At 47.1% G+C, this 12,691-nt stretch overlaps 1 protein-coding gene across 1 annotated transcript in view; it reads left to right on the forward strand.

The window, feature by feature from the left end:
* Positions 1-354: 354 nt before the first annotated feature.
* Positions 355-12,691, forward strand: part of STX18 (syntaxin 18) — a 113,594-nt gene continuing 101,257 nt past the window's right edge. Inside the window, exon 1 of the mRNA XM_047751688.1 lies at positions 355-612. Within this exon, the coding sequence (XP_047607644.1) occupies positions 445-612 (168 nt within the window). The 5' untranslated portion in view covers positions 355-444. The remainder of the gene's footprint in view (positions 613-12,691) is intronic.

Consider the following 12,691-nt stretch of genomic DNA (forward strand, 5'->3'; position numbering starts at 1 on the left):
CAGGTCTGGGTCAGGCTGGGTCGCCTCCTGTTCGCCTCGCAACCCGCGCGGCCGGGCTCAGGCAGTGCGGGAGCAACGAGAAGGGAGCGAGCGGAACTCCCGGCGTCTCCATCCCCTCGTTCCCGGGGCGCACACACCCCAAGCGGGCTCGCGGGGGCTCGGGACTCCAAGCCCGCCGAGGTGTGCCGTGGGGAGAAAGGGGCGCGGGTGTATGCGTCGCGAGGTCCGGGGAGCAGAGAGGATCCGCCGGGCACACCGGTAGGGGCCAGAACCTTTCTGCTCTCGCCGCCGTGGACCCGCGCGATCCGGAACCTTTCTCCTCGAGTCGCCGTTGGCGGGAGGAACCGTGCGTAACCGGAACGGTCCTCCAGTGGCCCAGCTCGTGCCGCCGTCGCCGGCTGCTGACGTGGGCCGGCCTGGTGGAGGTTGTGGGTGCGGGTCGCCATGGCGGTGGACATCACACTGCTGTTCCGGGCCAGCGTCAAGACCGTGAAGACCCGCAACAAAGCGCTGGGAGTGGCGGTAGGCGGCGGGGTTGAGGGCAGCCGCGATGAGCTGTTCCGCCGGAGCCCCCGGCCCAAGGGCGACTTCTCCAGCCGCGCGCGCGAAGTGGTGAGCTGGTTGCTATGGAAACGGCGGGCTGGAGAGGGGGTGGACCCGCGACAGGGACCCCAGACCCCAAACCGGGCTCAGTCCCGTGAGCAGTGTGTGAAGGAAGCGCCTGGAGAAGGTGGTGTGAAGTGGGCAGGAGAGTTGGTCCCGGAGAGCCGGCGGCTGTCCTGGGAACGGTACAGTTTTAGGTCGAGGCAGGGGGACGCTAACTGGGGAACTTGGAACTCTGTCCGCAGAGTTCACAGGCTGCTTTGTGAGGTCATGAGTCCGCCGTCACTGCAGACCTGGACACCGGCAAAGCTTCCCCCACAGTCCTTTGCTTTCCTGTCGCAGCGCTGACCGCAGTGTATTTACCTCTCTTGTTTACCAGGTTCGTGTCCCTCCCCTTCCCCGCCCCGCTTTGAGACCGAAGATCGCGTTCAGCTGACCTCTCCCTTCCCCTAGCCTCCTGCAGTAGGTTAGGGCCCATGTTAGGGACTGGCACATCTTGACACTGGTTTAGGATAGTCTTTCACAGTCTCTGTTACAGCCGTCTAAACTGCCTTCTGTTCCCTGAACACAGCAGGCTTTCGTTTGGGAGAGAAGCGACCTGCTCCTTAAGGGCAGGAACAGTGTTGGCTTCACCTCAGAATCCCCAAAGCCTGAATCACAGCATTGCTTTGTCAATGTTTGTTGAATGAAGGAACGAACAAATGGTTGTCTGTCTTCCCCACTAAACAGGAAACTCTGTAAGGGGAGACATAATGTTTGCCTGTTTTGTGTCCTTGGCACCAAGGATAGATCTAGTTTTTGTGGAGCTTGGAACTTATACAGTTCTGTCCATCCTCTTTAAGATATTAAAAATACCGAATCACCAAAAAAAAAAAAAAAAAGTTCGGAGCTTTGGGAGGTACGAGTGAGGAGCCCAGAAGCTTAAGCTTCGTGATAAATCCACTTCTGTTTGATACACAGTGCAATGCCTGGTACTTTGTAGACACTCAGACATTTTTTTAATGAAAACAGGTATGCTTGAATAGTGAGTGGCAGTTTGCAGGGGACATTTAAGCATGGAAAGGGAAATTGGTCCATCTATAATCATCTATTAAGCACTGCCTTCTGACCAGCATTGTTAGAATGACACAATTTAAAAGGATTGGTGGAGGAAGGCAGACATAGTAACAAAAAAAGTACCCTAAAGCCTTGTAGGTGTTGTGAAGGGCCCAAAGGAGAGTGTGCTCAGTTCTGCCTCAGGGCCAAGAAAGGCTTTCCAGGGGTGCCTGAAACAAATCTTGAAAGAGGAATAGTTGCTTTCAGGGCTGACAGGGTGGAGAAGGGCATCTTGGGCTAAGAGAAGAGACCACGTGAAGTGGAGGCGATAGGTAACTCTAGGCTCAATTTGTAAATACTCGGTGTGTGTCTACCCATTAAATTACAAACCGTTTAGTAATGGTGTTTCCAATTTTGGGGGGAGGAACTTGGAGCTGAACAACTCCAAACAGTGGTAACTATGCCACTTGCAGTGGGAGCTTGACTAGTTAACCCATTTGAACTGTGAGGCTAGTGGGGACTTTGGGAGTGGAAACTGTGTCTTGAATTTAGAAGACTTGGATTCCAGTCTGGGTTCTGCTACTTAGAAGTGGGTGACTGGGGCCAGTCCTGTGACCTGAGCCTCATTCCTCTTTCTATAAAATGGGCTTGATAATCTCCTCCTTAACTGGGAAGCGAATTATTGGGATCTTACGAGACACTGTGTATATCTTAACCACCCTGGTTTTTATTGTTCTCATTTAACTCTTTTCCTAACCCCCCGTAGGCCACTTAGATGTATTTTCATCAGTGGCATGAAGCTATATTCTCTAAACCACTTAGCTTTCTTGTATGTTCATTCTTTGCTTGCAGAGGGGAACAAGTAAGTTCATGAAGGAATCTGAAAACCCTGTGCTAGCACTAATAGCATCAGTAGTGGAGGCAGCAACGCTCCTCTGTCGAGGTGAAGCTGTCAGCAATGGTTGTTTCTCCCTCTCCTCCCCTGGGAAGGTGGAGGCCACTGCTGATTTCCCAGTAGATCTGTATGGTTCAGAATCCTTTGCAACTTTGTGTCCCAGCCGGCCTTTACCGAATGTTGGACCTGGCATTCAAGTTGAAACTTGCTTGACATCCTACCTGACATATCATAGAAATTGCATCTATCTGCCTAAAGCAGAACCATGGACTTTTTTCTTTCAGTACTTAAGAAAATCTTAATTTCACATTGTTCAGACTTCTCACTTTATAGGTGAGAAAACCAGTACCCAGGTAAGTGAAATGTCTTGCCCAGTGTCATAATAAATGAGGTCAAAGGACAGAGCCAGGGGAAGAAGCCAGGCCCTTGGATGCAGGTTAATGCTGTTTATTTCTCACCCTGCCCACGTACATTCCCACCATAATTTTAAATAAAAAATTCTTTAGTTGAGTTTCTCCTTCCTGAGTTAATACTGAATTCATAACTGGATACTGAATAAGATTTAGAGCAGAAAGACCTGAATTTGAATGTCTCTTTCTGCATGAACTTGGGCAAGTTATTTAACTTCAGTTTCTTCCTTTCTAAAATAGAGTGAAGATGAAATGAGAAAAAGTATGCAGGTGCTTGCATGCATGGGGATCCTTTTGGTTCCACGTAACAGTCATCTAATGTAAACTACCCCGAGCAAAACAGGAACATCTTGGCTTGTATAACTGGGAAACACAGGAGGGAGCTTCTTTCTCAAGCTCTCATCCATGAAACCTCAGGAAAGGACTCTAGTTGTTTCTGCTTGAGTCCTGAGCCCTCGTTATGGGATCTGAGGGATAAAGTTCTGCAGTTGGCCAGGTCATATAACGTCCACTGCAGTAGGTGGGTTCCATTCTGGGATTGCTGCCCCACCAGAACCTTGGAAGAGGAAGTGCTGTGTCTAAAACCAGGGAGTAAGGCATGCTGGGCGGGCAAAGCCCATACAAATGTTCCTTCTAGTCCCTGGCACAGAGCCGGACCTGCCTTCACCTTCCCTGCCTGGGTGTCTTCACCTCTGTGGGGAACAAAAACCTGGAGTTGTGGGGGTTTGTAATGACAGGCTTTGCTGTGGGGTATGTCTGCAGGTGCCTCACAGGGTGGGCTTTTCCATTTTCTTACTAATGATAAAGGTTACAAGGGCCCAGGGAAGCCCCGCATGGTGAACCAGGACCCGCTCAGCAGCCAAACGGAGTGTGCAGGGTATGGAGCCAGTAACAGGACCCCAGGAATCCTGTGTTCCAGCCCAGGCTCTGCCCTTGTGTGGGCAGCCCACATACTCATTCTGTACCTGGGTCCACACTGGTAAAACTGAGAGCTTAGACTGTACCTGTAGTCATTTCTTGTAAAACAAAGATATCCTCACTTCATATAACATAAATTAGTGACTCTGCATTGCTGGAAATTCTATTTTCTTTTTTTCTTTTTTGGTCTTTTTAGGGCCGCACCCTCGGCATATGGAAGTTCCCAGGCTAGGGGTTGAACTGGAGCTATAGCTGCAGCAACGCTGGATCCGAGTCACATCTGCGACCTGCACCACAGCTCACGGCAACGCCGGATTCCTAACCCACTGAGCAAGTCCAGGGATCGAATCCGCAGCCTAGCTCCTGAGCCAGGGATCAGATCTGAGCTGCAGCTGTGGCAATACTGGATCCTTAACCCCCTGTGCTGGGCCTGGAATCAAACCTGCATCCCAGCGCTCTCCAGATGCTGCTGATCCTATTGTGCCACAACAAGAACTCCTATTTTTATTTTTTTTAGGAGTTGATTATCTTTAGTTCCTGGCTTAAATTCAGACTTCTGACCGCAGCCCATCCCCAGATGCTCTGGTCCCCCTCCCTCTGCACTCTCTGCTGTGGCTACCCCAGCCTCCTGGCTTGCCTTACACGCTCCAGGCACATCCCCACCTCAGCACCTGGATGTGTGCTGTTCCTTCGACCTGGAATACTTTTCTCTCAGATAACACGTGGTTTGATCTCTAGGCCTCTGCTCTGGTGATGCCTCAGTGAGCCCTTCCTCCACTGTCCTGTCTGAGTAGCACCCTTTTCCTGGGCTCTGCTCTGCTCTTGTCATTCGTTGTTTAGCTGCTAGAATATGTACTTCATGAAAACAAAGACTGGTGTCTGCCACTGAATCCTGAGGTTCTGGAGCAATGCAGGGAATAGGTTCTCAGTGAATGGTTCTTGAATTAATCAGCAAGTGTTGACCTGCTCTGTCACTTTGCTTTTAGGTTTGGAGCCAGTTGATCTCTGTCCAAGGCTCCTTCCAGTTCAAGAAATGTGTCCTAAGATGATTCCTTAAAACAATACAGCATATATATATATATATATATATATATATATATATATACACACACACTAAATCCAGGATCTGGAGTAAACGGTAAATAAGGATTAACTTTAATTAAGATTTAGTTCCTACCTCAAGGAGTTTATAGTCAAGTGGAGAAGCAGACACATAAATAGTACAACAGCTCAGGTGTAAGTGACAGCTGTAACACTCAGCATGGATTCCCCAGGCCCTCCCTTTTTTTTTTTTTTTTTTTTGCCTTTTAGGGCCACACCTGAGGAGGTTCCCCTGCTAGGGGTCGAATTGGCGTTGTAGCTGTCAGCCTACACCACAGCCACAGCAACGTGGGATCCTTAACCCACTGAGCGAGGCTAGGGATCGAACCCACAACCTCATGGTTTCTGGTTGCATTTGTTTCCACTTCACCACAACGGGAACTCTTTCCCCAGGTCCTCGTTGATTTTCTTCTAGATGTAGTGGTGACCTTGTGTGCCAATGTTTAGACCCACAGGTTAAGCTGGGATCACCTGCATAATTATCCAGAGTATCTGGAAATAGACTTTATCTAAGGATTTGTATAATCCTACTTGAAAAGGGTTTCAGTTGAAGGAGCATGGTTCAAAGACATGGTCTCAAGCAACAGGGGCACAGGGTGGTGAGAAGCTGGGGACAGGGCCACACAGGCCAAAACCAGATCAGGAAACAAATCAGGTTTAGGATGCAGGCTTCGGACAGAACTGGAGTCTGTTGAATTGTTATAGATTTTTTGAAATTTATGCAGAAATCTTCCTGCAAATGAAATAGTGGCAGCTTTAGCTAAGGCTGGGCTGAGGGCTGGGGAGAGCACGGTGCAGTAGCCAGCCCGCCCCTCTGCCACCATTCCTTCTCGAGGAGCCCCTCCAGAACCAACTGCAGGGCTCAAAGACACAGTCTCACCGTGCTGCTGGTCTCCGAGACCCCTTTTAGCCTCTGTTTTTATGGCTCATTGTAGCTGAGTAAGCAGAACTTGGTGCTAGAGACTCTGCTGGACACACATAGTGAGCCCTTGGTGTGGACTGCACTGCTAAATTTTCCCCAGGACTCTGAAGACTGTAGCTTTTGAAATTGTATTGATTTGATACTAACTGATTTATTCCACCTCCTATAAGCATTGGACTCCTGATCGGTGTCAGTCAACTGTGAGGACACAAAAAATTATGTCCCGGCCCTTTGAAAAATATAGGTAAAGAATAACTAAAGGTGCTTGAGGGAGAATCAGTGGAAAATCAAACTGGACCTTGAAGGATGAGAACCGTTCTGCCAGACAAAGGAAGGGGCTTCACTCACACTCCCCGCAGAGGGAGCAGAGAATGAGCAGAGGCACCGGTCACGGCAGCACCGTGATGGAGGGGGCAGAGGCAAGACTGGGGCCCTCTTCTGGGGGAGGCCTGGGGTGAGGGTCCGAGGGACAGGATTAGATTAAAACAGGGGTCAGCCAGCTCTGGCCCAGAGGCCAGATCTAGCCCCTGGGGATAAACGAGGTTTAATGGCGTGTGACCGCCTTCACTTGTTTCCAAGTTCAGGCTGTGGGTGCTTGTGTGCTGCAGCGCAGAGCTGTAGCTCCAACAGCCCGCAGAGTCGGAAGTGTTTCCTCTTTGGCCCTTTAGAGAAACTTTTGCCACACCTTGGGTGACAGCGTTGTTAGCAGTGCTGAGGGGTTTGGACTTTACACTCTAAGCCATGCAAGCAGAGGCATGACGAGTTCATGTTTGTGTTTTAAAATAACCAGCAGTATTGCAGGTGGGTTTGGCGTGTAACACGACTGACTTAGAAATGCTAGTTAGGAGGCAGTGATCCAGATGAAAGCTGATGCGCTAGTGACAGGAGTGGATGGATGAAGTGGATGTTTAGAAGGTGGATTAAAAAAGACGTAGCCATTGTGGGGTTAGAAAGAAGAACAGGGAGAATAATTCCCAGCTTTCTGGTTGGAAAGTTAAATGGCGATATCACAGTTGTAAACAGCGGAGAAGAGATCCAGGGAGCCGGGTGGCCCTTGGAGTTTTATTAAGACAAGTGGTTGCTGACCACCCCCCCCACACACACACACCCCACCCCGCCCCGGTGGCAGTGCTTCTTGGTAAAGCCAGAGGGGGCCCTCTGGCTTTGTTACATTTAGATCTTGGAAATAGCTGAGTCTTTAAAGTAGACACCTAGGACATAGCCCGGCCAGCCACATGGAGATTTTAGTTAGACCTGCCTCGCAAATCCAGCAAACACTGGGCTGGGCTTCATGATGGCGAGAGCCACGTAGGTCAGCCACACCAGACTGCAGCTGGGCTAGAGACTCACTCGGCCCCATTTAGACCAGGTTCTTACACAGAGTTCTGCTCTGAGTTGTGCTTTCTTAATTCTTGAAAGAAACTCATCTTGGTGGTAATGAGTGTGTCACATGCCGTAGAAACCCGGTTTTCAGGGATAGTCATGGACTCTCCTTCTTTCCAGACAAATCTGGACTGGGTCAGAGAGTCCCATCGTTCTTCAGCTTCTAGCTGGCAGGGAGCCAACAGGTCAGTGTATCCTCTGCTAGGACAGGGCTGCCAGAACAGGTCCTCCCAGGGTGACATTTTTAATGAATTGTCCTGTCCAGGGTCTGAGTCTGTCTTCCAGGCTTGAGAGCCAGACTTGTCAATATACCAAAGCCAGAACCCTCGATCAGGACAGATATCCACTGAGCTTTCTCCACCGTGTGTAAGAGTCAAAATTCCCATTTACTTTGTGCCATGTAACTAATTCTCAGGAGGAAACTAATTTTGGAAAGTCAGTTATTTTTGAGCTTTTGCTGTAGGTCAGGAACTCTGTTAAGGGTTTTACATACCTGGTCTCATTCAGTTTTCCTCTATTTGGGGGATAGAAATATAACATTAAGTAATTTTATAGTACTGATCGTATTATGAATAATTCTAGAATTTTTATAGACTTGATGTTTGAGGGTTTTTGTGATGTGGAAATCAATATGGGCTCCCTCTGGTGGGTAGAGAATTGGGGACGTCTACAATGGTTAATTATGGCTCGTGTTATGAAAAACTTAGTGTGTTTTAAAACATATTAGGTTTAAAATTGGCTTAAAAAGAGGCCCCTTCACAACCGTCCAAAAGAAAGTGAAAAAGCCAGAGAAGTGAAAGTATGTGTTGAATGGATGCATATAACTCAGATGTGAAAAGCTTGCAGCACAGTTGTAATTTTAAACTCAATAGTTTATTTTCTTCCTGACTTTTGGGTCCTCAGAGTCTATAAATGCTAAATTTGCCTACTCCTCTGCTGTCACAGTTTAACATATGCCCATTTGTCACAGCTTTCTTATGGAGCTCATAAGTTGTATTTAATCAAGAGAAGCGTGTCTTTTCACAGAATGGTACAACATTCCTGTTCACTTTTTGGATAGATGATAGGAGAACCCTGGTAAAACCATCATGTCTTTTTTTTTTTTTTTTTGTCTTTTTGCCTTTTCTAGGGCCGCTCCCAGGGCATATGGAGGTTCCCAGGCTAGGGGTCATATCGGAGCTGTAGCCACCAGCCTACACCACAGCCACAGCAACGCCAGATCCAAGCCAAATCTGCGACCTACACCATAGCTCACAGCAACGCCGGACCTTAACCCACTGAGCAGGGCCAGGGATCGAACCTGCAACCTCATGGTTCCTAGTCAGATTTGTTACCACTGTGCCACGACGGCAACTCCATCATCATGTCTTTTATAGTCCAAGAAGCAGTGACAGACTGCAGCATATCTCGACTTGGAGAAATTGAGAAGGGAATTAAAACGCATAAGTCTTAACTTATAAATACTTTTAGGCTTTGCCAATAATTAACCCTAATTTTGGAGGACTCACCCAAATATTAAACAATTTGTTTTTTCTGTTTAATATTTTCTCAAATATAAAAAATTGGATGTCCTAGTTTGATAAAAAGAAAATTATCCCTAATTTTGAGGCAAGTCTTAAATGTATTAGAATTCATTTCAGTGCTGGAGGCGTGTAGAAAAGGGCTAGGTGATAATTAGGAGCAGGTTAGACAAGAAAACTTTTACATGGGAGCAGAGCCTTGGAGAGCAAGTAAAACTGGGCAGGAGGTGAGCATAAGCCTGCTGTGTTTCAGTGACAGGAAGGAAGCTGGCAGCCAGGCAGCGGCTTCTTCCTGGTCAGCAGTGTGAAACCAACTTGGGAGTGCTTTGTGGCCTAGCAATTACCAAAGACCTCCTGAGCTTTTGTACCGAATAAATGTGCAGAAATCAATGGTCATCCGTAGCTATTTAATGACCACTTACAATCAAATGAAAATGAAACCGTTTATAGTAGCGACAAAAGACGTTTCCAGAAATAAGCTTACTAAGAATGTGAACATCCCATTCGTAGAAAACTTCACAGTTTTGTAGAGAGCTACCAAAGACTTTTGAATAAATAGGAGCACATGTTGTGTATGTGGAAGGGAATAAGTGTTGTAAAGACATCAGTTATTCCTCAATTAGCTTTGTAGCTTCAGTGCCGTTTAGTCACAATTCCAACAGAAAGTAGTCCTGCAGTCCCTCTAGAAAAAAAAGATACGTGAAAATAATTTTTGAAGAATGGAAGAGTATGTGTGTTGAGGTGGGTATACCAAGCCTTCCCAAATATTAAAACATTTTAAAGCTAAAAATTAATACAGGAACATATGAATCAATCAGTGAGGCCCATTTGGGCAGATGTATTTATGTGGGCAACTTATCTTGATAAGGGAGGCATTGTCAGTCAGGAAGAAAAAGGTTTATTCAGTGACTTGGGATAATTGGTAAGCCCTTTGGAAAAACAAGTTGTGTTTTTTTTTTTTTTTAAGATCCTTATCTCTCACTGTACACACATTAAAGAAAATTTGTAGGAGGACTAAAGATTTAATTGTAAAAGCAACACTGAAGAAAATGAAAATGGCTGTGACTATTGACGTGTCTTCTAGAAGTGGGAGTTCTTTCTCAGTTTAAAAATTAGCAACAGGAAGTTCCTTTTGTGGCTCAGCAGGTTGAGAACCTGATGTAATGTCCATAAGGAGGCAGGTTCGATGCCTGGCCTTGCTCAGTGGGTTAAGGATTTGGCGTTGCTGCAGGCTGTGGCATAGGTTGCAGATTTGGCTTGGACCTGCTGTGGCTGTGACGTAGGCTGGCAGCTGCAGCTCCAATTCAACCCCTAGCCTGGGAACCTCCGTATGCTACAGGTGCAGCCATTAAAAAAAAAGAGAAAGAAAAGGAGAAAAAACAAAATAAAAATTAGCAGAAGTAGTCTTTATAATGGTGTTGACCTTGATGATAGCAGCTCTCGTAAGTACTTGACATAGAGATACTATAGCATTATTCCCAAGTACAGAGAAAGTGTTAGGTAAATATGGCATGTTGAGGAGTTTGTCATTACATGAGAAGAATTGCTCATGTTATAATGTTAGGTAAAAAATTACTACCCAAACCAGATACAGTTAGAACTGTGTATACAAAACCAAAAAACTTCAGGCATGGAAATAACGATTAGAAGGGAATATGGCAAAATGTTAACAATGTTTATTTCTGGGTGATGGGACTATGGGTGATTTATTTTTCTGCTTCTGTCCTCCTGAATTTCTTTAATGAGCACATACACTTGTGGAATGAAAAGCAAAACAGAACCAGTAAAACTTCAGGCAGATGAGTTTTTATTTGTTGCAGAAGGAAATGGAGAAGAATTATTATCTTTAGATTGGAAAAATGTCATGAATAAGCAGTATCTAATTATACATTGAATGCACAATGGAGGGGGCCCCTCTTTAAAGGAAATCTGTGGTAAATCTTTTGTAATTTTCTGTAACTCAGCTGGATTTTCATTTCAGACTTTCTTAACCTGTACAAGAAAATCACCCACAAATGTTTCGTTGATGTCTTCGCTTTCTGGCTGTCATTCTAAAAAATAATAAACTCTAATAATAGCTACCACTTGTTGAGCACCTACTCTACCTGGCACTGTGCTACAAGCTTTATAATTCAGGTAGGTTCCTTGACCCACGTAGAAACTGAGGTTCAGAAGGTGAAGCACCCTGCCCCGGACCATGTCCCGAGGATGCGCTTGCGCCCTGACCCCGGGGCTGCCCGCCGCCTCTCCAGGCTCGTTGAGTGCCGGGCGTGCAGGGGGACTGCTGTCCTGGGGCTTCGGAGCCGCGCTCCACTTGGCAGTGCGCTTGTCAGATCTTTGGCGATTTCCTCCTTGCCGTGTTGTCATATCATCTGCTTGTCTGTCGGAGCATATTTTGCTGCTTAAATCACAGGTACTTGAAAGTGCCTGACTGCTTTGGGGGAAATACAGCTGCCTCCAAATTGAACTTTTTTTTTTAGTCAACAGTTACCTGGTGGCTGTATATTTCTTACGGGTAGTATGGAAGTATGCCTTCGGAAAAGGGGAAAGGGTTTGTGGTTTGGATTAGTGAAGTCATTGAGAAGCAAGGCGACTCAATCTGAACGTTAGATACATTTGGTAAAAGTATAATTCCCTTTTCTGTCATTGAGACACTGGTCGTTTATTTGTTCATTCAGCAGTCAGTCCCATGGAGAACTCGGGCTGAGATGAAGTTCCCAGTTGCTCAGGGGAGGCAGGGGCCCAGGCCTTTGAAGCCATTGTGTTGGTCCGCTGTCCTCGGAGGGCTTCCCCCAGGGAACGGCCTTGGAGTTTTCTGCTGAGGCCAGTGCCTCGAGAGAGGCCGAGCTGTGTGCCATCAGCAGGCAGGTAGGGGAATGCAGGCCTCATCCCGAAGGCACAGCTCTGTCGTACTGTGCTCCCTTTTAGGGTTGTTGTGCCGACTGAGGGAGGTACTTTGTGTAAATCTGCCGTCCTTGTATGTGGTGCTTCAGAGAGACTCCTGAAAAGGCAAGCACTTTATTAACCAGCTTTAGCTGTTGCATATCTGTCCATGAATAAGGAAGGCACTTGGAATGCGCTCTCTGGGATGGAAAGATGCGTGAGGCCTCCTCTTGGCCGTTGATACTACGCTAACAATCCAGGAGCTGGCATTCATTCACTCATTCAGTTAATATTTACTGAGTATCTGCTGTAGGCTGTGTACTGTTTTTGACCCTGGGGATAAAGCAAAGGCAAGACAGACAAAAATCTCTGCTTTCAGGGAGCTCATATTTTAATGGGAAACTCACAGGAAACAGATGAAAAAATTCTTATGTCATTAGTGATAAGTAAGCTTGAAGACATACTCCTAAGTAACTATAGAAATCTTCAAAAGAGGAACTTTTTTTTTTCAGAGAACAGAGATCGCTTCTGTGTAAGGCTGATGGAAGAGGGGACATTTGGGTGGGCCTCATAGGTTTTCCACGCAGGGAAACGGAGAGAGAAGTGGGACAAGGGCACATGGCAAGGGCTCCAAGCATGAGGTTTAGCAGGATGGTGAAATCTCAGGTAAGCTGGGTTAACTGGAAGGAGAGTGGGAGGCAGGTGTGAGGTGCTCCCGAGAGCAGCCCTTCACCCCTGCGGACCCGCCCTCTGTCCTCGCCACTCTGCTCCCCCAGGAGGCTCTTATTTATGGTTTCCTTGCTCTCTGGCTTCTGACCGGGTACAGCCAGTGGAAGGCCCCGGCAGGAGACTGTCGGGCTGGTGAAGGCAGGAGTTGGTTAGGGAACCGGCTAGAGGCTTTGCATCCACAGTCTAGTACTCAGATGAGAGTACTAGACTCTCGCCGGCCCTAGAATCTTTTCTTAGTGTATTTCGAGCATCGCATGGGCTAGGATGGGTTTAGCCGGTAGACAGGATTGCA

The sequence above is a fragment of the Phacochoerus africanus genome, chromosome 10 (assembly GCF_016906955.1).
Source record: "Phacochoerus africanus isolate WHEZ1 chromosome 10, ROS_Pafr_v1, whole genome shotgun sequence".
NCBI classification, from domain to species: domain Eukaryota; kingdom Metazoa; phylum Chordata; class Mammalia; order Artiodactyla; family Suidae; genus Phacochoerus; species Phacochoerus africanus.